The 14,112-nt window shown below is 42.0% G+C and overlaps 1 protein-coding gene across 1 annotated transcript in view; it reads left to right on the forward strand.

The window, feature by feature from the left end:
* GADL1 (glutamate decarboxylase like 1) overlaps window positions 1–14,112 on the forward strand; it is a 99,245-nt gene that overhangs the window by 40,711 nt on the left and 44,422 nt on the right. Inside the window, exons 9-11 of the mRNA XM_056857596.1 lie at window positions 4,816–4,932; window positions 10,296–10,360; window positions 10,729–10,810. Coding sequence (XP_056713574.1) covers window positions 4,816–4,932; window positions 10,296–10,360; window positions 10,729–10,810 — 264 coding nt within the window. The remainder of the gene's footprint in view (window positions 1–4,815; window positions 4,933–10,295; window positions 10,361–10,728; window positions 10,811–14,112) is intronic.

Below are 14,112 nucleotides of genomic sequence, written 5' to 3' on the forward strand. Positions count from 1 at the left end.
GATAGTGACAAATTACTCTTGTACTATAATTAGGCTTGCCCTCTTCCTAGAATTACAACTCAACTCCAGGACACCGAGATCAGTTCCCCTGACAGGGTTGCCAACCTCCAGGTACTGGCTGGAGATCTCCTGATATTACAACTGATCTCCAGCCGACAGAGATCTGTTCACCTGGAGAAAATGGCCATTTTGACAATTGGACTCTATGGCATTGACGTCCCTCCCCAAACCCCGCCCTCCTCAGGCTCCGCCCCAAAAACCTCCCACCGATGGTGAAGAGGGACCTGGCAACCCTATCCCCTAAAGAAAATGGCTGGTTCGGAGGGTGGACTTTTTAGCATTATACCCTGCCCTTCCCAGGCTCCACCCACAAATCGCCAGGAATTTCCCAAACTGGAATTGACCACCCTAGCAACGATCCTAAGCCTATTGCCTTAGAAGGAAATATTATTCCAATTACTAAGATTATACCTATCGCTAAAGCCAAAATTGAGAAATATATTGCGGTGTACCACATTTTATGAAAGAGTACACTACTGATGGTATATACTTCATGGCAATAGCAGTTTGTCACTTCAATCATTTGGAACAGATAGGAGAAACGGGGAGTGAAAATAGAACTAGCCCATTCATGAACAATAGATGAGCCCTGTGTGGGGTGAAACAGTTGTTTGCAAGACAAGAGTAGCGTTCTCATAATCCAAAAAGGCCTTGGATAAAATCTTGTTTTATGTTAATGAAAGTGTTTTGTGGCTAAAACAGTACTTCTGTTCTACGCTCTTTTTAAAAATCATTGTCATTGAAATATAGATACACTTGTCTGTTCTTTTGGTTTCATTTCCTTGAAATGGATACTGTAAGCATTTGAAAGGTTCTCTTATCTCACTTCAATGTAAGTATTCTTCCAAAATGCCGTTTTATAATTTTCAGCAATTTGTTTATACAGATTGCATTACAGGTTTATATGTTTGCTGCATGCTTGGTAGAGATGAACCTGTTTATGCGTTTATTCCAGTTTCTAGCTGGTGCGGTTCAACACATTACAGGAAAATATGGGCATCCATATTTCCACAGCTTTGAAATAACAGTTTTGTAATGCTTGAAAGGGAACTGTATGTATGGAAACATATGGGAAACAGGTGCCTCGGATCTTCTGCCCATCTGTGGCAGGTGTTTGGATACATATATCTGCCTCTTCAAACAGTACAGTCTTTTTAAAAATGTACATTATGTGAGAATGTCTTCTCTTTGGTTACTTTTATGCACCGAAAAGAGATACTTTTAAAAACAATTGGAAGGAGCCCCATGCAGAAGCATGCTTCTGTTGGCTTCACTGCAGCATTTCTTTGGAAACTGTTGTGTCTCTGCTTGTAAATTTGGTTGGGATGCAGCTATATCATGCATATCTTCATGAATTAGAAAGAATAGAAGTCTTTAACTGGGGATTTATTTATTTTTACTGTGATGTGATGCTCTAGTGTGCATACAGAGCTCCTGCACATAGAAGCCTTTCTCATTGATTTCAGTCGAGGAACAGCTTTATGTGCACATCTCTGTCTGCATGAAGCTGCATTCTCCAGTGAAGTCAACTTTATCCACAAGAAATCATTGGACTGAAACAAAGTATGTTTTTGTATTAAATGGATACTCATACAGGCTTTTGTTTTGCCACAAATTTACATGATTTACTCAACTGTTGTGAGTGAAAAGACGATATGATCATATTACTTTATGTAGAAATCATGCAGTGCAATACAAAGGGTTACTAGACTCCAGGTGGTGGCTGGAGATCTCCTGCTATTACAACTGATCTCCAAGCGATAGAGATATGTTCCCCTGGAGAAAATGGCCGCTTTGGCAATTGGACATTGAAGTCCCTCCCCTCTCTAAACCCTGCCCTCCTCAGGGTCCATCCCCAAAATCTCCAGGTATTTCCCTACCCAGAGTTGGCAACCCTAGCAATGCAGTGCATTTTTCCCCGTGATACATTCCGATAGAAGGTTTTAAAAATATTTCCGTATGGCAACCATTTCAACTAGCTTTTGTATAGTATGGTAAAGTTTAAAAAAGGCCATTTTTAAAATTTAGTTGTCATCCTCCCCTTTTATCCAAGTGTAGTGGGATTTGTCAGGCTATTCCATTGTCAGTAGGACATGTTACTTTGTATGGTGTTTTGATATTTTAAGTTAATAACAGGAATGCATTTTACGTTAATAACAGGAAAGGCACTTTAATCAATACTTTGGTGTAATAAAAACTTACAGCTGTTGTGCTGCGAGGAAATCTTGTTTTACTTAGTATTTGTCTTCAGGCTGCTAGGGAGAGAGTGTTTCTCGCAAGTTTATTTTGTAGCGAGAGAAATTTTATAGCCAGACATGAATATTAAAGATAGATATGTTGTTATTCCTGTAACTTCAGTATACCTATGAACATAAATGGCCATTTTTTCCTGCTAAAATATAGCTAGGTATAACTAAACGAATGTGACGTGTTAAACCTGGCTAAGAAACAGCACTTTGAGGCAGCTGGGGTTTGTGCTGTAGCAAAAATAAATCCAACTTTTTGTCCTAAATTTAACACTTTGTGTGGAAAGCTGCGTCTAGCAAAAATAATAGCGGCTTTCATGGATGTGTCGATAAAAGTCTTAGACGTGGTTTAGAATGTGTGACTGGCCCAAGATTATCCAGCAAACTTCCATGGTGTGAGTGTGGATTTGAACCTGGGTTTCCCAGGTCCTAATCCAAAACCTTAACCACTACCCCATGCTGGCTTAGACGGGTATAATTCTGCTTGCAATTTGCACTGTCATTTCTGCACACCATGGAAGGTTTCAGGCAAAATCAAAAGAGGACATATACTTTACGTGCAGGTCTCCACCACATCCTGTCGCTACCCTGCTACTAGCGCAGGCAGTCTTCCAGCAGTTGCAGCCAGTACATCTGACGTGTCACCCAGCAAGTTAGGACAATTAGAACAACGGCAACGTCAGTCACACTCGCACCAGTCTTAGCACGTGCCATTGAGACTTCCCAGGCTTCCTTTCCAACTGCAGTTTTAAATGCTACGTCATCACACCGCTGCTCCTGGAAGTCCTCAGGAATTTGGATGGCAGCAGACTGATCAGAAAGTGGTGAAACCCCTCAAAGCCTTGCTGCACAGGGTGGTCTTCGGACTATAGGATTGTACTACCGGTTGCCGACACATCTTTTTTCTTGTCACTGCTTGGGACTGGGCTCTTGCTTTCTCAAGACTGCAGTTAACCGTGATCACTAGGGTTGCCAACCTCCAGGTGCTAGCTGGAGATCTCCTTCTATTACAACTGATCTCCAGCCGATAGAGATCAGTTCACCTGGAGAAAATGGCTGCTTTGGCAATTGGACTTTATGGCATTGAAGTCCTTCCCCTCTCCAAACCTTGCCCTTCTCAGGCTCCGCTCCCAAAATCTCCAGGTGTTTTTCAACCTGGAGCTCCAGGTATTTTCCAACCTGGCAACCTTAGTGATCACACTTTGCTGGGCTAGTCATGCATCACCTCTCCCTGAAGTTGACACATGCTGGTCACTTCAGGTTACAGGGTTTTGCCATCTACACCAGCTGGAGCGATTAAGTTACACCTATAAACTTTAGACCCAGGGGTTTGTCCGCTTTGTGGGTTCACTGTTTTCTGCTATTAAATGGAAAGCTGCCTTATAGACTTCTTTTCTTTCCGGCTTGGCAGATAAGCAGCGATCATTCATACACTGCTGTTCCCTTGTATGTTAAACGGGCAATAAAATGTTATGGAAATACAAATTATGTAATGCAGGTTGGGTCTCCTAAGGATGAGGAAATTCTTCCTCCCACGGGTAACCTGCTGAATGAACTAATTAGCTTTAGAATCAACAGCAATGTTTGTATTAGCATTATTCCCCTATCTCATGCCTGAAAACATAATTTGGGAGGGATAAATAAATGTAGCTATGTTGTGGAAAGACATGGTTATTGCAAATAAGTTGTGGTCTCTCATCTGTTCCACATGATGATCTCTCCAGCTAAGGAAGGCCTAGTAGGAATATCACTCTGTCTTTAAGGTATGACGTGAACTGGTCCGTGTGTGTGTGTGAAGTGCCGTCAAGTCACAGCCGACTTATGGCGACCCCTTTTTTTCATGGCAAGAGACTAACAGAGGTGGTTTGCCAGTGCCTTCCTCTGCACAGCAACCCTGGTATTCCTTGGTGGTCCCCCATTCAAATACTAACCAGGGCTGACCCTGCTTAGCTTCTGAGATCTGACAAGATCAGGCTAGCCTGGGCCATCCAGGTCAGGGCGAACTGGTCCATAGGCAAAGCTTAAAATTGCCCTGGAATCACAAATGGGTGGCTGGGCCACAACACCGCTTAAAAGCAGCACACTTAAACTTCCTCCCCTTCGCTTAGTATGGGTGTGTGTTTGCGCGCTGGTGCTACGGTCTGAATTTTCCAGTTCAGTTGCCAAAATGTCTCAGGCTGTCCTTGGGGGGAAAAAATCCAGTCAGAATTTAATCAGTTTCCTTTCAGCATGTGTGTGAAGATCTCAGCACCCAGAACCTGTAGTACTGCAAGAGCGTTTCAATTGACAGGTGGTTGACATCCCATGGCTCAAGTAACAATTGTGTTTCAAACAGAGTACACTTCAAGGCATATGGCATATGCTCTGTATTTTTCTGCTGAGAATGTAAAATGTAGACTTCGTTAGTCGTGTCCAAGATTCCCAGACCTTGCTTTACTGAGTATGTCACAATTACTGGAAAATTTGAACAGTGCAAACTCACTCTCTTTTGTTTTGGATAATTCTACAGGGAGCCGCGCCGTTTTTTGTCAGTGCCACATCTGGCACCACAGTATTGGGAGCGTTCGATCCTCTGGATGAAATAGCTGACATATGTGGAAGACATGACCTTTGGCTGCATGTGGATGTAAGTTTAGTTTTAATAAAATTTATTCTTATGCTACACTTTGTCCAACCTTCTCTTAGCAGGGAAATTGTTTTCATACAGATGGAAAATAAAGAGAATTGAACAAGCACTTCCAGGATCATAAGCCGCTATACACAGTTTTGAGAATTCGGATGGGGAAAATGTACATCTAAAGAAGAGCAAATCCAAGGAAAAATCTCCCATGCATAAATGACCTTTATAATTTCTACTAATGGGGTTCGGGAAACCTATTTTTTATTAGGTTTTCATCCTCTCTTCCTCTAGGTGTAGTATCCTCTGGGTTCTGGTGTGTAGGATTAAGCTTATCTGTCGAGTTACTACACAGGAGACTCTGTCAGCTTCAGGAACAGGCTTCATTGCTTCACACACACTTGGAACTTCACAGCTACACACACGGAACTAGAACTAAGTGAGACCCCTCGCATACAGATGTCAATGGAGGAAACAGGAACTAGCTTGTGACGGCTCACTTAAAGGCATATACATGCATTCTTCACACTAGGTATCCCAGCACAGTATTTTTGCTTTGAAATGGGTATGGCTGATAGATCTATCTATACATTTTTCTCTCACCATTTCCTCTGAGGAGCTCAGGGTAGAGCACATCATTCTCCCCTCCATCTTTTCTTTTGTCCATAAAACAACCCTGTAGAATAGATTAGATTGAGAGAGAAAGTAACTGGCCAAAGGTTGGCCTGTGAGCTTTATGGCCGGATGGGGATTTGAACCTGTATTTCTTAAGTTTGCTACATCATGCTGGCTGTCATAGATACTGGTTCCCTCCGAGGTAGTGACTTTACTCAGCTAAACATGGAAGTGAAAGGACCCAATCCTTGCTCTGTTAGCACTGCACCACACACATACCCCTTTTGTTAGATTAGAGCTTGTTTGTATGGTTTTAAATACCTGGGATTTTGTTAAAGTTATTACTGAAATATTAATACTTATCCCATCCTTCTTCCAAGGTATACAGGACAGCATACATGGTTTCCTCTCTCCCCGTTTTATCCTCACAGCAACCCTATGAAATAGATTAGACTGAGAGAGACAGAAATTGGCTTGAGGTCACACAGAGAGCTTCATACCTGAGCAGGGATTTGAACCTGAATCTGGTCGATCCATTATAACCACTCTTCCACATTTGCTCTTATTTGGGCTTTGACAGTGCTGAACCTTTGTTTTATTATTCCTTTCAGAAGCTTAGAGCTGTCCTAAAAGCTCTTCATAAAAGAATACTTTTGGGGAGTTGCAAAGTGATCTAAGCCAGGGTTCCCCAATGTGGTGCCTGTGAGCATCATGGTGCCCATGGGCACCTTTCCTGGTGCTCACCAAGTATTTTTAGAAATTGGATGGGATCAGGCAGGACTTTTATCTAGCTGGGCTTCTAATTGGCTACTGGAGATTTGATTGGCTGTGCAAATTAAAATAAAGTTGCTTGAGCCGCAGCTGCTGCCACAACACAAGGCTCTTCACTGTATGACTGAAGATAAGCTGTGTATGCAAGAAAATATATTTAAACAATGTGTTCATTTTAAAAGGCATCCTGTTACACTGAGCTTCTGCCTGAAAGTTGAAGAGTTACTATTATGCATGACCTTACTTCCTGAGGTTTTGTGATTGGCTGCATCCCTTGTGGCAGCCATTTGGGGGTTGCCCCCACCATCCTGTATCAGAATTCCAAAGGTGCCCACATGCTCAAAAATTTTGGGGACCCAGAATTGCTTTCCCCTCCCATCTCAAACTGATGCTGCAAAAACGGAACCATTTGTTAAGTAGGGGTGTCCCTTGCATGCAGCTATTTCGATGCTGAAGGTGGAGATCTTTGGTTTGGTGTCAGTTCTCTTTATAGCAAAGTAGAGTCAACCCTCACTCTTATAACGGCAGTATATGTAGTGATAGTTCCATGGCCTCTCATGTTTTTTGAATAAACACTATTCTGGAAGGCTGAAGTCTAGAAATTGTTGATTTCTCCAATCCCATATGGAGATTGTTGGCATTTATCCTGTGCTCATCTGTGAGATTGCTCTAGATTTGTGTTGTTCTTCAGAAATGCAGTGCTTTTTCAGGTGTGGGTGGGAAATTCATTCATATCCATGCTTGTTTAACATTGGAATGATCTAAACTGACCCCTTGTCTATGACTTGCAGAAATGTATTTATGACAAACGACTGAGTGGTTTTAGTGTTGTCTGAACAATATTCCCACAGAACTTATTTTAAAAAAAACCAAACTAAGGAGTATTAATATAAAAGATAGTTTTGTTACCTTAGTTCCCTTCTGTTTGGTAGGCTTTGCAATTTTTCTGTCTTCTTGTGGGTGGGCTATTACACATAATATGTGAATTGGCTCATTGTTATAAGCCCCTTGTGATCAGTTGATTGCTTGGCAGTAACTCTAAGTCTCTTCATTTCGTCTGCTTAAATTTTTCAGAGAAGCTAAAAATAAATGGCTTCCCTAGTATTCCCTAGTATTGTGTTTCAGGTCTGCTACTGATGTAGCTGTCATAGGGATGCTATTTGCATACTGTTGGAAGAGGAAGTACCAGCAACAACCATAGGTAGAAGGATTTCTCTCTGGCGGTTGGCCTATGTAATATCTTTATGTATTTAAGTATGTGGAAAATGCCTTGCAGGTATGCAGTGATCTCAGGTGGATGGATGCACAATTCTGCAATTGCTGCAATTTATTACTCTCCCTTGTTCAAGTCCTTTGAGAAAAGGCTATATATAAAATGTGCTAAATTTGTAATTGCTTGGGACAGATTCAGATCACCAAATATAGGGTGTTATTTATGACCTAAACTCGGAGCAAAATGTCAGGATGGTGTATTAATTCTCTATGAAATCTACTTTGTGGAGCCCATATATTTTATTGGTTAGCAAGAATACTAACTGGCCATTTTGGATGGTGCTAATATGTCAGAATATCCATGCTTGTCATTTTGCCCATGAGCCCAAAGAAAGTTGCTAGCTTTGGACGTATTCTGGGAGTCTCCCAGAAAAAATGAGAACCACGCTCCCAAATTTGGCTGTTTGTTTCACATTAGTAGGTGAAACTCATGCTCTTCTTTTCCAGCCACTCCTTGCCCTTCCTATTTCATAGCTGTCTGATCTCCAGAGTTCTCTTGCCTACCAAACCCCCTTCATATCAACAGCAGGCAGCCCTCTGTGGCCCTGCTTAGGGCCCTTTGTGAGCTTTCCCCCTAGCTTGTGTTCCTCTTTTCCTGAGGTGGCATCTCTTTTTTGTTGTTGCTGTTGTTCAGCCTTCACCCATCTTCTTTCAGGCTTCTGGCCTCTGGGCACTCTTCCCCTGCCCCTTTATGTAAACTATACACATTCTCATCCTTAGAACCTGTGTGAGATTTTCTCCCTATTCCTGCAACTACTTCTTTCCTCAGGAGTCTCTTTCCCCCACTGTTCTTTCTCCAAGATGTCTACTTCCTTCACAGATCTTTGCAGCTCAACCAATTATCTACCAATTCCCCCTTTTCATCCACCATCCTGTGTGTCTTACTCTCTGCTCACCTAGCTTCTTAGACCTTGCTGTCTTGCTTCTGTCTCCCAGAAGTTATATCCCTAAGCCTTTTCATTCCTTTCATATAGGTTTGTGCATAGAGATTTATCAGTGTTCCGTTGCTGACAGCTTCTCCTTGTGTAGCTAGAATGCTTGTAAATACTCTGTGGCAGTATAGCAGTATGGCTAGGTATGGAATTTATGGGCAGTAGGACATTGCTAGCTTTTAACATATATGTTGTGTGCTCATGCCCGCATGAATGTTTATAAGATGAAGCCAGTGGTTTGTCTGAATTTATTGTAGTCCTTCAATTGACAGTAATAGAAGGTTACAAAGAGTAATGGAAGGATTTCTTTCTGCACAAATACAGGAATCTAATAAGGGGATGATAAAATAAAATTTACATAATTCACTTGGAGGCTACTCTGTGATTATGAGTAATCTCCATTTTATTTAAAGAAATATCTGTGAGTTTATTCAGCTTGTCATAGATCCAGTGTCACATACTCATTGCTAGCTTAGTTTTTGCCCATTATGTGCACACGATGAAAGGGCTATCATAACTGAACACTTGGACAACTCAGCTATCATAATTATGGTCACCCTATGAGATACCTTCATATGTGAATCGACCAGTTAAGATGCTAATTTTTAAGTCCTGAATACTTATCGGCCCTGTCAACCAACCTAAATGCCACTGCGCAACCTAAATGCCACTCCAACCTAAATGCCAAGCAACATGATGAGCTGGAGAGTCATCCTCTGTTTATATTGCTGCAATAGTACCTATGCCTTAATTCTACAAGATGGAGTCACAGTCTGTATCTGTGCAGTTTATTGACTCCCTGTATTCCTCCCCAACCCCTTACAACATTTCTAAAATTTTCAGTGCACATTGTTAGTTGAAGGGTCCTTTCATATGAATTGTATACATTGCACAATTAAAACTAGCTACTTATCATGGCAGCCCTAATAGACCGAACTCATCAGAGCTTGGAAGCTAAGCTGGGTCAGTACTTGGATGGAAGTCCACCAAGGAAGACTGGGGCTGCTGTGCAGAGCAAGGCAATGGCAGACCACCTCTGCTCACTTCTTGCCTTGAAAACCCCATGAGGTGGAACTTAATGGGGATCACCATGAGCTTATTGTGACTCGATGGCATACTTTACCTGTCTTATAGTGGCATCATAGATTTGATGGTTTATTTGATTGTTGGAGCAGCATTTGTGGCTGTGGTGCAGAGCCCTGGCCAAGGGAGTTCACTTGTGTCATGGGACACTCCCTTCTGCCAGTGGTGACAAAGGGACAGCGTTTATTTTTCTGTAGCATGGTATAGTGGTTAAGAGGGGCTGTTTGGAGCGGTGGACTCTAATCTGGAGAACTGGGTTAGATTCCCCACTACTCCACATGAGTGGTGGACGCTAATCTAATGAACCGGGTTGGTTTCCCCATTCCTCCACATGAAGCCAGCTGGGTGACCTTGGGCTAGTCACAGCTCCCTTAGAGCTTTCTCAGCCCCACCTACCTTACAGGGTGTCTGTTGTGGGGAGGGGGAAGGGAAGGTGATTGTAAGCTGGTTTGATTCTTCCTTAAGTGGTAGAGAAAGTCAGCATATAAAAACCAACTCTTTCTCTTCCTCCTCCTCCTCCTCCTATATTGCTAAATCCCAGCTAGTATACACGTGTATTCTTTGGATGGCATGGTCAGCAGAATCATCAGGGAGTCATCAGTACCCATTGCCCTGGGGAAACATTTAAAATCATCTATACAATGATTAAAATGTACATTGCTAGACTCATTTTCTACCTGTCACTCAATATCTACACAGGCATCCTGGGGAGGCTCAGCACTGCTGTCAAGGAAGCATCGCAAGCTTTTGCATGGTGTCCACAGGTAGATAACATTTAATCTGGAAGGCTTGCTCGTTTTTATTAATTTATGTATTTATTTTACTTACTGATTTCATTGATAGTTCGCTGGTCCTGCTGAGACTCCAGGCAGATGGGACAATCTTCTTAAAAAATGCAATAAAAACAGTATTGTACATACAACAAATGAGCCAATGAAATGGGATTATGAAATTGAAGAACAATGCAATAAACTGATAAATTGAAACATAAGCCAACCAAATGTAAACACTTCAAAGTTGTTTTTAATTAATTGAATACAAGTTGAAAGGCAATGAGGAAATATTAAGTTTATCATATGGATGTTTCAGCTACCCAACACTGTCTACAAGATAATTATCTGTTTTCTTCTAGAGCCGATTCTGTGGCATGGAATCCTCATAAGATGCTAATGGCAGGGATCCAGTGCTGTGCTCTTCTGGTGAAAGACAGTTCTGTAAGTTTTTCCCCCTCATTTTCCATAATGAAATTGGGATTTTCCAATGCTGTACTCTGAAAGTACAGAATGCAACTTGGTGCTGCTTCTTCATAATATTTTCAATGCAGAGTTTCACATAGCAGAAAATATTGACTCTGTATGAGATTTTGACAAGAAATAGATCATGTCTGATCTGTGTGGATTTTAAAACAAGCTGTAGGGTAATGTTCAGTTATAGGTTTTGTGCTCATTGTTAGGGATGACTATTTGAATCTTTTTTTTTAATGGAAGCATTCCCTTCTTCAATGCCCATTGGTGATCCAAAGTCACTTGAAAACAGTAGCAAGGTTTCAGTTGTTCTTGGATCACAATTAAATTACATACATACATAGAGGGGGATAGAGATATATGAAAATGCAGATATATATCTATAGATACAGGTATATATCTGAGTCTGCATTTTCTTTTGAAAGTATAAAGATATAGATGTTATATTTGGTGACCTGCTAAAAAACTGTCTATACTTTTTTGAATTTGTGGGTCTAGTTTATTAGGTGATTTTATTTTATATAGGCTAGAAAATGTTGCAAGGCATGTTTTGAATGTCATAGAGCTAACAAAGGAGAAATGTAATGTTCTCAGCTGGCGGGGGAGTGTTTAACTTTATTGGAATGGGAAAGCATTTGGACTACAGAGACAGGGAAATGGAGAGATTAGTAAACCAACTGTAAAAGCACAGATCAATCACAGGAACTGTTGGGTGTCCTCTGTGTTGACACGATGCACGGGGAAAAATGCATAATAGCTCCCTCACTTCCCAATTAAAATAAACCTTTTCCTTGTATGAACCCTGTCACCCCAATCTTTAGTTAAAGGGCCTGTCTTTCTTCTTAGTAAAAGAAGCCGTTATACTTTGGATAGATTTTTTTAAAATTCAAGCAGAAATGTTTTGTTTCTGAAAATGACCAAAATCTTAATCTGACATGTGAGGATCATAAGAATATAAGAACATAAGAAAGGCCCTGCTGGATCAGACCAAGGCCCATCAAGTCCAGAGGTCTGTTCACACAGTGGCCAACCTGGTGCCTCTAGGAAGCCACAAACAAGACAACTGCAGCAGCACCATCCTGCCTGCATTCCACCGCACTCAAAACAATAGGCATGCTCCTCCGATACTAGAGAGAACAGGCACGCAGCATGACTAGCAGCAGCACCATCCTGCCTGTGTTCCACCGCACCCAAAATAATAGGCATGCTCCTCTGATACTAGAGAGAATAGGTATGCAGCATGACTAGTATCCATTCTAACTAATAGCCATGAATACCCCTTTCCTCCATGAATATGTCCACTCCCCTCTTAAAGCCCTCCAAGCTGGCAGCCATCACCACATCCTAGGGCAGGGAGTTCCACAATTTAACTATGTGTTGTGTGAAAAAATACTTCCTTTTATCTGTTTTGAATCTCTCAGTATAGCTGTGTTTTTTTTCCTAATATGTAAATGTTCCAGATACACAGAAATGTGATTACAAGCTAATTGTCAACCAGTTGTCGTGGCACAGTGGTACAGTGAACAAGATGTTCTAATTGACACTTGTGCAATTATTTACTTCAGAGTTTGGATGCTCCATGTATGCAGTCCATTATTCAGATGGATTGTTCCTTAGCATTGCAGCTCCTCGTTGCCTAGTTTTCTGGGAATACCTCTGACTCAGTAAGCTTTGGCTGGCATCCCAAGAAAATTTTTAAAGGGGATATCTTGCTGTAAAAAAAAAAGGAAAAAGGAAAAAGATTTCTTTGTGGTACAGCAGTGTCAGAAATATCATTAGAAAATCTGTTCCCCCTCCCCAGAAAGTAATGGTTATAGAGGCAAGTGACACGTCAGCAGCACTAGCCCTGGAAGAATAAGAGCATCTGTGTGGGGCATTAAAGTTACATTTCCCCCCAGCTACATCTAGTTAGGAAACTGCCTCTTTGCAGGCATCTGATCTGGCCATGCTGATCCAAGCTTTGGTAACCTCGAGGCTAGATTACTTCTACATAGACCTGCCCTTGAAGCTGATCTGAAAACTTCACCTGGTGTCAAATGCAGCAGCTCATCTGTTATCTGGGACTAGTCAATAGGATCATATTAGAAGAAGAAGAGGAGAAGGAGGCGGCAGAGGAGTTGGTTTTTATATGCCAACTTTCTCTACCGCTTAAGGAAGAATCAAACCGGCTTACAATCACTTTCGCTTCCCCTCCCCAAAACAGACACCCTGTGAGGTAGGTGGGGCTGAGAGAGCTCTGAGTCTGGCCCAAGGTCACCCAGCTGGCTTCATGAGTAGAAGGGGGGAAACAAATCCAGTTCACCAGATTAGCGTCCGCTTCTCATGTGGAGGAGTGCGGAATCAAACCCGGTTCTCCACATCAGAGTCCACCGCTCCAAACTACCGTTCTTAACCATTACACCTCGCTGGCTCCTCTTCTGAGGTCCCTTCACTGGCTGATGAATAATTTCCAGGTCCATTTCAAAGTGTTGGTGATCGCCATTAAAGACCTTTATGACCTGCGGTCCACAAGCTGGAAGATTGCCTCTCCCCTCCCTGTTCTCACATGGCAGTTCCAATAATTCCAGCAAGGCCTGTTATCAGCCCCCGCCCCCAATTGTCTAAGACATATTCTACCCTGTTCCCGATTCAAGTATATTCAGTGGCTGCCCCATACCTCTGGAATTGCCTCTTAGAAAAGGTCAAGAGGGCTCCTAACCTTCTGGCTTTCGGATAAACCTCCAAAACAGAGATAGGGAGAGTTCTTGGGGGCAGCCTGAGCCTGAACAAAGAGGGAGGATCTTGCTGGTAGAGCATAAATTGTTTTAGTTTTTTTTAAAAAATATTGGTTTTATTAAATTGCTTATGTTGTTTTACATTGTGGTTACCCACCTTGGGTCCCAGGTGAACTAAAAAAAAAAAAGAAAGACAAGGGAAGTTGTATTGATGTCTGCCCTTTTCCCCTGTAAGTAGCCGCTTGAAAGGGAATTGTGCAGATGCTGTTTCTCATTATAATCAGTGTGATAATCTGATCAGCATTCCAACACAATTCTTTTTCAGGTGGCCACAGTGGTTGTGTTGGCATGGTTAGCACCACTGAACTGTTTGGGGAGCTAGTCTTATAAATGGCTGATCATGGAGAGCTGTGCCCACGCACACTGCCCAGCAGCCCGTTTGGCTTCCTCTTATCAGTTTTCAATATAAGAACATAAGAAAAACCATGCTGGATCAGACCAAGGTCCATCAAATCCAGCAGTCTGTTCACACAGTGGCCAACCAGGTGCCTCTAGGAA

The sequence above is a fragment of the Euleptes europaea genome, chromosome 11, assembly GCF_029931775.1.
Source record: "Euleptes europaea isolate rEulEur1 chromosome 11, rEulEur1.hap1, whole genome shotgun sequence".
NCBI lineage: Eukaryota > Metazoa > Chordata > Lepidosauria > Squamata > Sphaerodactylidae > Euleptes > Euleptes europaea.